Here is a 15,314-nt window from a genome sequence, read left to right as displayed (position 1 = left end):
GGATGTTTCCGGAATACGGGTAGGATAAATAACTCACAACACCAAGTAATGTGAAGCGTTTAACGACCCCGGAAATACTTGCGCCAAAATTAAAAATGGCGGATTTATATCCGGGTTACCGGACTGTAGACCTTCAGTGTAGCTAATATTTATGTTTTATTAAGTTCTTGACTATCCAAAATACTTTATATACATATTTGTTAGACTGAAACTAATATTTAAATGTCAAATCCACATTCATATTAGTAATTGGTCCAATGTTTGAAAAGAATAATAATCACTTTAAATATAAATTATGTGTAGGAAATAAACACACAAAACGCCTTATATTAACTTTATAACGATGTTATTACATTATATTCTTTCATCTTATATTTAAAGGCGTCTATGTGTAATAGTAATTGCATATATTATTTTTAATTAATTAAAAAAGCTTTATCACATAGAAACCCATTCTGTTTATCCATTTATTTCATAATTATTGGTTCCCAAAGCAGTACACACACACAAACGTTATTAGCTATATAAACACCACATTAACCAACAAATCCATTTCTTTATTAATTTGTATAGTACACATTTCACACATCATTACTGAGACACAGCCACCTCTGTGGAACTTCATACGTGCTCCGGTCTCCTCTATCCTCATCATAGGGTACGTGCCACGTCTTTCCGTGACTCTGGACTACGGTATCGTAGAGTGACGTCCTCTGAAAAAAGAAAAATAGAACAAAACATCGGTGACATTTCCGCACAGAGGTCAACAAATGTGGCTTCATTTCTGTCTCTGTACTCACCTGAAAGCGAATCCTTTTCCCTGGGATGAAGTTGCTGAGCACAAGCTGATGTCCTCGCTGCCACTTGAAGAAGAGGCGTCGTGTGGCGTTGTCCGGGAGACACGCCTTGTGATCCCTCATCAGGTCCCGGCTCACAAAGTTACAGTGGTTCCCAGAATGCAATGCGGCGTAGAGCAGGAACGGGTCGTCCTCCGAGCTGAGATCGGGACAGAGAAACAATTAGGATGTGTTTACTGAGTGACATCACAACTCTCATGAAAAAAAAAAAAAAAAAAAAAAAAAAAAAAAACAGGGGATGCAAGAGGATGTGCTGTTACCCAAAGTGGAAATATATATATATAATCTGCACTTCATTTAGTCATTATCAGTGTAATAGATTTCCTAATGTTATTTAGCAAGTCTGGAGTAGAGTTTATTCATGAATTTTACACTCTGGCCATGAATTAAATACTTATCAGCTGGATATGGATACACATCAGCAGTGTACCGCGCGAGTGTCTGTCTGTCTGACTGTGTGTGTCACTCACATGTTCTCGGTGAAGAAGCAGTGTGCTTTCTGTTTGATCTGGTTCATGTCGTGTCTGTTCCAGTTTCGTGACGGCTGCTGCATGTGTTTTCTGCCCAGAACCAGAATGTTCAGACCCTGAAGCTCCGAGACCACTGCTAACAGCTACAGGACACACACACACATGCGCACACACACACATTGAATATGTTACAGTCAGGGATGATGTTTCTGTTGGGGGAAAAAGGAAGCGGTAGATGAAATTTTAGTTCTGAATGATGATGTGAAATGTTTATTCATGAGGGTGGTGATGATGATCATGGTGATGATGAAGTGTTGCTCACAGGATTTCTGTGAGAGGAATTCCCCCCGTGTTGTGACTGATGCGTCCCAGACCCACAGTGTGAGAATCACACACAGCAGCGGGTGGGAAAGTGACTCATCCCCACTCTGCACGCTGGACACACTTCCTGGTGCAGAGGAATCTGCGTCTTACAAGTAAAGGAAATGCGCAGAGACCAGACTCTAATCATAATCAGTTGAGGAATAGACTGGAATGTTGTATTCTAGCAGAATAATGAGCCCTGCTGAGGTTCATATCCTTCTTCCTGGAGTTATGAATAGCAGCACCTTAGCGTACTGTAATTAATAGACAAGGAAGTGACGCTCAGCCGGGAACATGGTGCCGGTTTCTATAAATACCTGTAATTACAAATCAATGCTGCTGGACACATAATGAACAAACACGTGGATTGTTTTTATTAACAGGACATCAGTCGCTTATCTGCTAAAAGTCAGAGGGTTCTTTGTAACCTTACATTACATATATATATATAGACAGGGAATTTACATAACATAAAATTCATAAATAAAAAAACTTATTTGCTAATAGAATAAGACAATTTAAAACTAGAAACAGGTGATGATGTATTACTGAATATATGTGTTTGTGTATACGTAATTTTATACTTTGTTAGGTTTTTTATTTATTTATTTAAAAGAAACGTGGACGAGGGTGTGTTTCCCCTGTTCCCTCACACACTGCTGCGATCAGCAGCTAAGATCATTTCTGCTAATTCATCATAAGGAAGTGAACTGTGTCCTGTACACGAGCTGGAAATCACCGCGCTCACCAGAACGACCTGTTTAACACACGACCTTTAACCCCGTCATGCGAAAAGGAAAGAACCAGCGATGCGTTTAAGATGAAAAGAAACCACGAGTCTAGGGTCACGTGGGCCGGAACAGCCGTACTCTTCCTGATGGCTGGTGTGCTTCCGACAAGGGTACGATCTTTTGTACTTTCTACCTTTACGATAATTTAACATGCGTAACTGCACCTAAACGAGCACTGAAGTACACGTACTGTTAAAGATAATAAAACACGCAGGTTAAAGATCCACAAGATAAGTACGGAAGTGACGAGGAAAAGTACCTTTATTAAGTACCTTAATTTCTCAGAGTGTAGACCATTAATATCTCTTAAATGTGTCGATTTATCGGTATTTATCAAGTTATCAAGCAAGTATTCACCCTCACCATCAAGCAAGTGTTCGGGTTGTACTGATCAGGAACAGCGTTATAAAGAAACAGTAACCACCGATTCATAAATACGTCCGTTTTTGGAAGGCTACACACACAGCGTCTCCACGACACGGCGCCTGAATTCACTGAAGCCCCGCCTTCTTTCTTCACTCCTGCCTTTGGCGCGGGATTATGCTGATAGTGCACGCCGTGACGTAGAGAAATTACCGAAGTAAATCTGGACTTCGAACGACGTGTTTCGGGCGGGTCTGGAGCAGTGCTCTCTGCTAGATAGAATAAATCCCTTTGCGGGGAAAATGTGAGTTTTGGGACTTCGCAGAGCTTATACATGCACAAACAGATACATTACACTCAAACATTACAGAGAGAAAAGATTAAAAATCACGTCATGACCCCTTTAAACAAATCTTTCAGTTCAGGTGCAGCCCAGATTAGAAGAGTTATCAGACTGGTTTCCGTATGTCTGACGCCCCTGGAAGGATTAGTGGTTGACCTCTGACCTTTTCCCGTTAAGCACACCGATGCTGGTGGGTGAAATCGACGGGGCGGGGGTGGGGGGGGGGGGGGTAACATAACTGAAAATAGCGGACTAGTCAAAGCCAAGAAACGTTTTGAGAATAGAAAACTGGAACAAGGTCAGACGCAAAAATAAAAACCAGCAGGGACTCGCACTTGCACTCGCGGATGAGGCGCTTAATTAATCACAAGGCTTTTCCCTTTCTCAGCGATGAGTAATTGTGGGCTTTCGGAATTATTAACCTCGCCGAGTGGAAAGTGTCAGATTAATCTGCACGATTAACATGCACGAGTCGGATTTCACGCTTCAGGTTTCCTTCATTCATGAGCTGTTTTCAAACACTTTACAGACTTTACTGGTTACTGGAACAGTTCCCGAAATGAACATCACCACACATGTATAATAATAATAATAATAATAATAATAATAATAATAATAATAATAATAATCACAAAATTATTTCATACATAAACATTTATTATTGGTGATTTTAGTGTGGCAAAAAAAGTTGATGATGTATTACAGCCTTGATGATGTATTACAGTAATAAATGAAATATATTTAAAGTTAACATTAAGGGCTGCAGGGTAATTATTTATTACGCTGTTTTAATAAGCTACATGTCTCCAAGTTCATAAAGAAGTCTCCATTAAAGGAAGAAAGATCGAACGACGTCCTTTACCACAAATCAGACGGAACCCTCGTCTGACGTTTGCGTCTTTGGTTTCCAGCTACGAGGCTAATGTCGCTAGCTAGTAACGGACGTGTATAGCCAGCAGATCGGCATCGTGCTCTATAGCTCTACGTCCCTGAACAGATATCATTTTACATGTACGCATTCATCGTTTCTTCCATTTTAAAACAGAAACATGATGAAAGGGTTATCAAGTTTATCAAGCTGAATGAATCCCAACACACGGAACACTCACCGTCTGTGATTTGACACACTTCGGTGTGATGTTCGCCACGTTCAGGCCGTCGACGATGACATCAAACGCAGGTCTTTTCTTCACAAAGCTCTTGAAACTTTCCAGCTCCTGTTTTAACAAAACAAAACAAAACAAAACGAAAAGTCGCAAAGTTATTTTTGGAGTTCAGAGAAGAACCACTCGGTGATGTTTTGGTTCATAAACTCATGCCAGAATTGAACAAATATAAATACGTTATTAAAATATTACACCACTGGATTGAGTGCTGGATTGTGATTGGTCAGGAGGTGTTGATTAATTCTCTATAACAGCAGCGCTGACAGTAGTGCAGGTTTATATGAATGCGCGTGTCGTTTCTATAGTAACGGCTCGTTTACGTCATATCTTTGATACAGTGAAGTTTTCTGTAAGGAGAAATGTGTTTCTGTAACGTTTATGGAAGAGTCTCCAGTGTCAGCGCTTTGTAACAGACAGAGGTAAAGTTTTTCTTTATAAGTAAAACACTCTGGGATATGCTGTGCGTGTGTGCGTGTGTGTGTGTGTGTGTGTGTGTGTGTGTGTAGGCTGCAGGACTTGTAAACATACAGACCAACATGGAATGTATTGTGGCATGAGAAGCGTGTGTGGATTGTGCATTTTGTGAAGAACAGAGGGGTGTGTGTGGAGGTGAAGTTCTGAGGTGAGGGTGGAGCGTTCCTGGCTCGGCTCCAGCTGGAATTCCCCGCTCAGTTTGCTTTTCATGCTCGGTTCAGTATGTCCTTGGCCGCACACCAGCGTCCCATTCAAACCAAAACAAAAGAAGAAAACCGAGGAGGAAGTCCGTGAATTCCATGACCTAAAAGTCAGAGGAGATGCTGATCTTCCTTCTGTCTGTGAGCAGCTGTGTGTGTATGTGTGTGTGTGTGTGTGTGTGCAGATGAGAAGCTGTGTGTGTGTGTAAGAATACAGCGTTAGATTTACATCACGAGCACAAGAACACAGCATTGTTCTGCTCCATAACAGTTGGAACGTCCATAGAACATCCTCTGAACCACAAGAGGACTGAAGGAATTGTGCTGAAGCTGTCTCACTGCTCCTAGAGAGACAGACAGGTGTCTCACGGTCATGTGTCACAGGTCAAGTGGAATAAATCACTTATAAAGCATTTATTACCATCCAAATCCCAAGAACTAACACACACTACTGTATGTACTGTAGATATCTGTCTGTCTGTCTGTCTGTCTGTCTGTCTGTCTGCCCATCTGTCTGTCTGTACATGTCTGTCTCTAAACGTGGCTGCCTGTCTCTACACACCTGACCTTCTGCATGTGCCTGTCTCTACATGTCTGTCTGTAAGCACACCTCTCTCTGCAGGTCTGTACATGTCTTTCTTTCTGTACATCGTTCTGCACACAGTCTGTAAGCCTGTCTCTCTCACAGTGTGTACCTGTCTGTCTCACTGTGTGTACCTGTCTGTCTCACTGTGTGTACCTGTCTGTTTCACTGTGTGTACCTGTATGTCTCACTGCGTGTACCTGTCTGTCGTAACACATCTTTTTGTCTTTACTCAACTGTCTGTCTCTACATGTGTGTTTGTCTCCCCACATCTGTCTGTCTGTCTCTCACTACTCATGCATCTGTCTCTACTCATCTGTCTGTCTCTACTCATCTGTCTGTCTCTACACTTTCCTGATGATTGATGCTGCAGCATTGTTAATGTGTGTGTGTGTGTGTGTGTGTGTGTGTGTGAAGGAGGAAGTGATTGGTGTGTTTATTCCAAACCAAAAGCCAGAGTGAACCAGAGTGGTTGCACACACACACACACGCGCTTTCAGTTCTGTCGCAGCAGATCTATGGACGATTTCTAGAATGTCCTGATACCAAAACACAAAAAGAATGTGAGGGGAAAAAACCACAAGTGCACTTGTGTGTGTGTGTATGTGTGTGTGTGTGTGTGTGTGTGTGTGTTACTTCCTGTTTGTTTTGCAGTTTGGACCGTAAAGTCGTCTATCCTGCGTTTGAACAGAACAGACAGAGCTACAGAAAAAAAATGACTTATTAAGCTCTTATTATAAATTATTTTTTATTCTTTTCATTATAACGCTCTGTAACTTAATAATTCATTCTTCCACTCTCTGAACACACACACACACACACACACACACACACGGCGTGCAGGTGTGTTACTGCATTTTTCCTTCTTTTTCTTTTTTAATGGCTGGAATAATAATAATAATAATAATAATAATAATAATAATAATAATATCGTCATGATCGGCATTAACTCTTTTTTCTAAAAACAACACCTTTATATTATTTTCTTATTTGTGTTGATGATAATTCCTTCACTGCTGCTTTTTATACGCAAATAAACTATGATGATCATTTTCTTTTTTGCAGGTGTTACTCTGATATTTTCATGCAGCCTTATTCTGCATGAACCTTATCATTATTATTAAGACTAACACTAACAAACCCTTTCAGAAAACTACAGCCGTGTGTGTGTGTGTGTGTGTGTGTGTGTGTGTGTGTGTGTTATGTCTTTATTTTTTAATCTCTGCACTGCAAGCTCCTCTGAGCTGCATTTTATAGAAAGTGTTATATATAGATTTCTATTTCTAGATTATCAAAGCTATTATTAATAGAAGCTTGTGTGTGTGTGTGTGTGTGTGTGTGTGTGTGTGTGTGTGTGTGCGTGCGTGCATGCACTGTGAAAAACCGGCTGACAATTGACATTTTAAATGGATGTAAACAAAGCTATAATTAAATACACAATCACATGTTTATCCTTTCTGAGAACAGTAGGGTTATATATGTACAGTGTGTGTGTGTGTTTATTGCTGCAGATGTCAGGTTTGTTGTCATGGCGATGTCAAAGCTCAATGAGAACAGAAAGCGTGGGGATTCCCACTCCGAGTGATAAGGTCACGTGTGTGTATGTGAGTGTGATGACGCCCTGCGTGTGTGGTGTGTGCAGCAGGTGTGGTACGGCACGGTACATAACCATTAACCCACACACTCACACTCACGCACACACACACACACACGCACACACACACACACACATGCATGCACACAAACACACACACACATGCTAGCCTGCACAATCTCATTTCTTTCATTTAGAACTTAAAGCTGTGTCTCAAATAACACAGTAGAACCCTTTTCGGAGAACCCTTAATTATCCCATGAATCCTTGAAGAACCCTTTTTTTTTTTTCTTTTCCTAACAGTGTACTAAGTACCAAGCGGCTAAATGTGAAACTCCTGACAGGTTGTTAAGTGATGTATCGCACACCTAATACACACACACTCTTAAAACGGGTTCTTCGAGGGCTCTTTAGATAATGAACAGTTCTGAAACTCTATAGAAAGGCTTCTATATGAAGAGACACTCTGCTGTAGGATTCTACATAGAGCCTTTAAGGATTCCCCTGAGAGACAGTTTAAAAAACCCTTAACAGTTCTAGGTTTCGAGAGGAAATGGGTGTGTGTGTAAACACGGGGGGAAATGGCTCTAATCATTAGATTAAACGTAAACACGCACATATACGGCACATGCAAGTCTTCTATATTGGAAAAACGCCATTTGAGATTTCAGCCGATATAGAAGTGAAATGCCCATGTAGAAATGCCTTTCTGAATCGAATTGAATTTGTACATTTTCGTTTCGTACAGAAGGCGCGCTCGACGGATTTGGGAAGTTCCATCGTGAAGCTGGGTGAGAGACAATGCCAAAACTGCTCAGATAAAAATTAAAAAAAGAAACCTTCTTAGGGCGGGGTGTACAAACTTTCGACTCGTAAGGAAGTGAAAAGCTCTGATAGAGAATTCAGAGGAAAGATCATAAAGAAGGCGTTCATGTTAAACGTTAACAAGGAGAGGAATATAGAGGAGGTGTGCGTGGTATAGTAAATCGGTCTGTTCTTCCTGAACACTACAGTGTGAGTCACTGTTGCACGTGATTAACACGTTTCTAACGTCGCCTTACCAAACGCGCTATAATAAACCAGAATCGTTGGCTATTTTTATTTGGGACGCACCACATTGTTCGCAATTAAAACACCACAGCATTACTCACACACAAATGTAAACGACCTTCAGGCAGGTGAGAAGAATATTAGAAACATCAATAAACCCATCAGTGATCACTCTCACGTGTGTAGACATGTGACCTGACGTTAAAATAACCAGAGAAGAGGCTTCGTTTATTTATCCTGATGCGTGACTTTAAGCATCAAACTCATCCATCCCTTTTTTAAAAATTTTTTTATGCCTCACAGGTTTATTTATATTAACGCGCTCATTCTAATACTCGTTCACGGGGACGTGCACAGCGAACACTGATGATAAACGGGCGATTAAAAACGCGCGTGATCGCTGATACGTTTTATGTCATTTATTTAGTATTTATGGAAGGAGTCTCCAGTGTCAGAAGTTTTCCCACATCTTCGGGACAGAGGAGCTTACGCTTCTTTGCGCTTTCTCGCCAACACGACAAGCTGCGTTGCTTTTGTTTTTTCTGTCTTATTAACTTGGGGAGAGAGAGAACGGAGGGAGGGAATAAAGAGAGGGAATAGAGAGAGGGAATAAAGAGAGGGAATAAAGAGAGGGAATAAAGAGAGAGAATAAAGAGAGAATAAAGAGAGAGGGAATAGAGAGAGAGAATAAAGAGAGAGGGAATAAAGAGAGGGAATAAAGAGAGAGAATAAAGAGAGAGAATAAAGAGAGAGAATAGAGGGAGGGAATAAAGAGGGAATAGAGAGGGAATAGAGAGAGGGAATAAAGAGAGGGAATAAAGAGAAGGAATAAAGAGAGGGAATAAAGAGAGAGAATAGAGGGAGGGAATAAAGAGGGAAAAAAGAGAGAATAAAGACAGAATAGAGGGAGGGAATAAAGAGAGAATAAAGAGAGAGAATAAAGAGAGAATAGAGGGAGGGAATAAAGAGAGGGAATAGAGAGAGGGAATAGAGAGAGAGAATAAAGAGAGGGAATAGAGAGAGGGAATAAAGAGGGAATAAAGAGAGAGGGAATAAAGAGAGGGAATAAAGAGAGGGAATAAAGAGAGGGAGAATAAAGAGAGGGAGAATAAAGAGAGGGAATAAAGAGAGGGAATAAAGAGAGGGAGAATAAAGAGAGAGGGAATAAAGAGAGAGAATAAAGAGAGAAAGAATAGAGAGGGAACAAAGAGACAGAATAAAGAGAGAGAATAAAGGGAGAAAGAATAGAGAGAGGGAATAGAGAGAGGGAATAAAGAGACAGAATAAAGAGAGAGAATAAAGGGAGAAAGAATAGAGAGAGGGAATAGAGAGAGGGAATAAAGAGACAGAATAAAGAGAGAGAATAAAGAGAGGGCAGGTGAGGGAACAAGTATTTATAGCTGCTATAACGTAAGCGACAACAGGAACTAACTCGCTTCACAGATGTTCCACAGCATTAAATGTAACTATAAATGGATAAAAAGCACAACTTGTTATTTAGACAGCATCGTAGAGCTCTGTGCAGCTCACATAACGCCCAAATCACATTAAACATAACGTTCTTTCTTTCTTTGCAGAAATCCACTAACAGTGGTTTATAAACATCATTTTGCAATACTTAATGTGCTATAAATATGTGCTTTAAATAAAGTATGTGTATGTGTGTGTGTTCTGTGGGAGGATTTGCAGAGTCCTTGGTTGGTTTCACTTCAGCAGTGGGGGGGCCACACACACACGCACACACACACACACATATACACACACATATATACACATATATACACACACAGGGACTTTCCATGGTCACTCATGTGAGAGGCCTTTGAGGGCTGAAATGTGAAACCCCTTTGTGCCACGAACGCGCCTCAGCCATAACACCCACAAACGAGCGTCTCACCACACACACACACACACACACACACACACACACACACACACACACCACTTGCACAATGTCCACAACTTTTACAGAAAAGTCAGTTTAACACATGAGAGTATTCTAACGTCTTAGTATTTTATTCTGGTCACAGATTACGATATTGCATTTGTCCTGCAGAGAAAAAAAGCTCTCGTCTTAAACCTCATACACTTTATCTAATGGCCTAAAAAAAACAAAAACAAGCAGGCCGTCTACTCCCGAATAAAACACTGCATACGGGAGAAATACACATGCACGCTGATATATTAATATGAATAATCCTGTCGCTATCTAATAAATTAATACATTAAGAAAATATAATGCACGTCAATATTTGATATATACACGTATAACACTATGCAGAGTGATTTGGAACATCAGTACTGTACGTACTGAGTCAAGCATCTAGAGTAAGACTGATCTAATAATCATGTAATATGATGGCAGGACTGATTATAAATCAGCTTTACGTATGAAAAGAGACTTTAGTGGAAATGATTTGCACAGAAACATAAATAACCGTCGTGTTCCTGCTGCAGAGGGAATTTCAGTGGAGACGTTTGACACCGTGTGTTGACTATCTCCTAAATCTGGCTGATGTGTACACAGGCTAAACTGACACACACACACACACACACACATACACGTGAGTGTGTGTGTCCTGGAAAGCCCCTAACTCACATCTAAATGTGGCAGTAGGCAGCAAGTCTGCTCTATTTACTTCTGCAGACTGAGCGCCTGGGAAAAAGCAGCGTAAACACCAGGAACACTAAAGCAAAAAATTCTGGTAAAAATAAAACGTAGGCAAATTTATTCCCAAATATATACACACACACGTGTGTGTGTATATATATTCGATATTTTTTAGGCCATACCTCCTAACGTGCTAAACTGCTGGCAATATGATTTCATGACTTGGCACACTAAAGATGAAAACGTCACACGCTAAATTTGTCTCGGCTGGACGTTTCGCTTGAATCCGTCTCATCACTTTAAGAGCCGGAAACTCTCACACTGTAAATGGAACGATGGGACTGCCTTCTCTGAGAGGGGCATACACTGCTCAAATGTCCAAAATAAGGACAAAGACAGCTGTCCCTAATGCTAGCTTTCAGACGGGACAGACTTTACCTCACTGTCCAAACACGTGGCTTACACTGACCAGACAGCTGCTGATAAATATCGTGATGTAGCGTGTAAATGATTATAGGCATGCGCAATGTTTAGACCCTCATCTGTAACACACTGAAAGATTGAAGTCTTTTTATAATCATGTTTGGAATTCCAGCTTCGTTTCAGAGCAATAAATAAGTGAGTAGATCTGTACAGAGGAGTGAACTGGTGAAATGAATACGCAGATGTGACGTCTCTGCCACCTGGTGGTCACTGCTGTAAATGTAAATGGAAAGCATGCAGAGAGAAAGGGAGGAGGACTGGTATGAGGAAAATTGGGTTCCAAAACTGCCTTAAACACTAAACTCATCGACTTTCCCTTGGTAAAGTCCCCTTGGTGACATCTTTAAAGGGAAATCAGCTCGGAAAGTTTATCAGCTCAGCTCAACTTTGTTAAATGAGAGATGAAGTCAACACCGCTGCATAAGCACAACTTTCCCAGAAAGCATTGCAACCTGAGGCAATGTTCATACAGTATCAGCTGAAACTAATCCAATACGAATCTGTTAATGATCCATTAACATTATAATACTCATACTGTTCCTACTCTGTTCCCACCCTGTGCACACACTGTTCCCATACTGTTCACACTCTGTTCCCATACTGTTCACACACTGTTCCCATACTGTTCACACACTGTTCCCATACTGTTCACACACTGTTCCCATTCACATGCTGTTCCCATCCTGTTCACACACTGTTCCCATTCATACACTGTTCCCATACTGTTCCCATTCACACACTGTTCCCATCCTGTTCACACACTGTTCCCATTCACACACTGTTCCCATACAGTTCCCATTTACACACTGTTCCCATCCTGTTCACATACTGTTCCCATTCACACGCTGTTCCCATCCTGTTCACATACTGTTCCCATTCACATGCTGTTCCCATACTGTTCCCACACTGTTCCCATACTGTTTACATACTGTTCCCACACTGTTCCCATTCACATGCTGCTCCCATCCTGTTCACATACTGTTCCCATTCACATGCTGTTCCCATACTGTTCCCACACTGTTCCCATTCACATGCTGCTCCCATCCTGTTCACATACTGTTCCCATTCACATGCTGTTCCCATACTGTTCCCACACTGTTCCCATACTGTTTACATACTGTTCACAAACTGTTCCCACACTGTTCCCATTCACATGCTGCTCCCATCCTGTTCACATACTGTTCCCATTCACACACTGTTCCCACACTGTTCACATACTGTTCACACACTGTTCCCACTCTGTTCCCATACTGTTCACACATTGTTCCCATACTGTTCCCACTCTGTTCCCATACTGTTCACACACTGTTCCTACTCTGTTCCCATACTGTTCACACACTGTTCCCACATTGTTCCCATACTGTTCGCACACTGTTCCTACTCCGTTCCCATACTGTTCGCATACTGTTCACATACTGTTCCTACTCTGTTCACACACTGTTCCCATACTGTTCACACACTGTTCCTATACTTCTTTTAATTACTGAATGTGAGATTATGTGCAGTTCCCTTCAGTCCTGTCAGTTCTGCACATCTCCTCCTGCCAGGTGACTTCCTTCTGTAGTGTGTGTTTGTTTTAAATAAGGCATAAACAAAAGTTGAAGCGAACCTCGGGTGTGGTCTTATTGAAGACGTCCCGGCCCTCGATCACGTCCTCCATCACTCTGTGTTTTAGCTGGGCGTATTCCTCCTCCGTAAGCTGGATGGACTCCAGTTCTGTCCCACAGCTCTGACACACTCCTCTGTCCAACAACGCAAACATGTTCATTTTGTTTGTAAACTATTTTCTTTCTTTTCATAGTAGTACTTTGTATCACTGCGCTTTCAGCTGTTTGCTCTGGATGAATGAATCTGTCAAATAAGTCTGTTTTAATTTCTGCATTAGTAGCCATTCTACTTCAGCATTTACAGCTCAAAGTATCCGTTTCGGGATTAAAAATCTCAAACCTGTGTTAGCAGAAATGAGCTTTATCTAATTTGGGATTACGACAAAGACAAATGTTTAAAAGAAATTCATTTAGTTACGCACCTGGGATCCACAGAAGTAAACTTCCCTCTCCAGTTCTCTTCTGGTAAACTGTAACGAGAGAAAAATCACCACGCCTTCAGAGCTCGACTTTCAGAATGGTGGTTTCGGATGTATTTAAGGGTTTAATAACGGTGGTTTCAAATGGAGCTTATGTTATGAATGTCAAAAGATGAGGAAAAAAGAAGGCAAAAAAAAAAAAAGCACTGTTTAAGGTGTAGGGACATGAAGCTATATTGGTGTGATGATATAGTTTGATAAAGAAATCTGAAATAGTTATATACAGTATAAACAGTTCACTTTGAGAGATACTAGTGTGCGTATATGTATTGGTATTAATATTGAACATTGTAACAGAAACATATCTAAAAATGTTTTATCTATTTTTTTGTAATCATAGCAAATTTCCCAAAAATGCTGCTGAGACCATTACTATTATCTAGGGGCGTGGTTTGCTTGATTGACACACTGCCAAACCCAACACTAGCTTGTGAGGGAGTGGCAAAGGTATAGAAGATGATGTTACTGGGAATTTATCATACTGTTCCACCCCTTACGTGGCATTTCCTTACCTTTCAAACCACGCTTTAACGCTTCTGACCAGCTTCTCCTCCGGATAAATCTGGTTTTCTCTCATGTAGGTCAGGATTGCCAGGAGTTCGTCTTTGTTTGCATGCTGACTCACGCCACTCTCAAATAAACACCGCCATGTTTCCTGATTGGGCATGAGTCCCTGATCCATCAGCTCACCATACAGACGCCACGCCGTCTCCCTGTCGCCATGGAGAACAGCCCCACTGACAGCATCACCATAATTCCTGGATGACGGTGTGATGACCTTCTTAATGTCCTCCAGGATGATCAGGACTTCCCTCCAGCGTTCGGTCTGACTCAGGCCTTTCACAAACAGACTGTACGCTCCTGTGTCCAGAGTCTTAAAGCAGCTCTTCATGATGTCGTAGACGTCGGAAACTTCCGAGTGATGGCCACCAGAAACGCAAAGCGTCAGAAACCTGAGCAGCAGTTCGTACGGCAGGGTTCCTTTTTCATCAGCGACGTAGTTGAGGAGAGATTTAGCAATGCTGATGTCAGCTTTAGCGGCAAGCATTCCCTCCATCATCCTCAGCTCGAAGCGCTCCGGCCTGGACGAGTTGCTTTTTAGATCTCTCCATTCCGAAACGCTCAGAGCCCGGTCAGGAACCTCGGCTATACAGGCCGCCCGGCCTTTCGGTGAACCCGTACCGACCTGTTCCTGATCCGCTCCTGATTTCCTCTTTAAAATCTCAGCAGTTCTTCTAGCATTGCCGGCTGCAAACACTGACTTTGGGAATGAAGTTCTCTCTCTCTGAGTGAAGTCTCTGTGCTTGGTGCCATGAAACGCTGATGGTCTTCTCTCTCCACTGGTGCAATAAGGATGATTATTAGGCTGCTTGTTCTTTTGCGGTGCACACTGGTGATAAAGAGGGTGCCTAAGTAGGGGGCACAGGTTCTTGAGACAAGTCCTTGAATTTGTTAGAATAAAGGATCCCATTGCAAACTGTTTTTTCAGCTGATTTGACAGAAAACACAATGACAAAAATTGTGACGTGTAGCTTTTTTTATTTTTATTTTTTTTATCTTAAATGACTTGAAAATTGACTTCAAATAACATCTTCAAGAGCTCATATGAACTTTTGTTCATATAGCTGTCTGGCAGTAATAAACCAGACGTCAGAGAACATACGTTACTGTCACTCTCGTTAAAAATAAAGCGCTAACACACACACAAAAAAAAAAATTAATAAAAATAAATTAGAGACCCGACCATGATAAGGAATCTTCTGCTTCTCTTCCTTCAGTTAAAACAGCATTCACTTACATTAAATCATCTCAAATATAAAAGAAAACCACCCAAACACCTCATGTAGATGTCACTAGCTATGCTGCAGCTATAGTGACAT

At 41.3% G+C, this 15,314-nt stretch overlaps 1 protein-coding gene across 1 annotated transcript; it reads right to left on the bottom strand.

The window, feature by feature from the left end:
* Positions 1–180: 180 nt before the first annotated feature.
* On the bottom strand, positions 181–15,306 carry prorp (protein only RNase P catalytic subunit). Its single transcript, XM_053633086.1, has 7 exons — positions 13,947–15,306; positions 13,378–13,425; positions 12,958–13,090; positions 4,297–4,404; positions 1,328–1,470; positions 801–996; positions 181–713 (listed from the first exon to the last, which is right to left on the bottom strand). Exons 1-7 carry the CDS (start codon positions 14,903–14,905, stop codon positions 582–584), a joined length of 1,719 nt encoding a protein of 572 aa, XP_053489061.1. The 5' UTR covers positions 14,906–15,306; the 3' UTR covers positions 181–581.
* Positions 15,307–15,314: the final 8 nt, after the last annotated feature.

This window comes from Ictalurus furcatus, chromosome 9, assembly GCF_023375685.1.
Source record: "Ictalurus furcatus strain D&B chromosome 9, Billie_1.0, whole genome shotgun sequence".
NCBI classification, from domain to species: domain Eukaryota; kingdom Metazoa; phylum Chordata; class Actinopteri; order Siluriformes; family Ictaluridae; genus Ictalurus; species Ictalurus furcatus.
The sequence above is the reverse complement of the archived record's forward strand: the minus strand, read 5'-3'. Positions and strand labels throughout refer to the sequence as shown.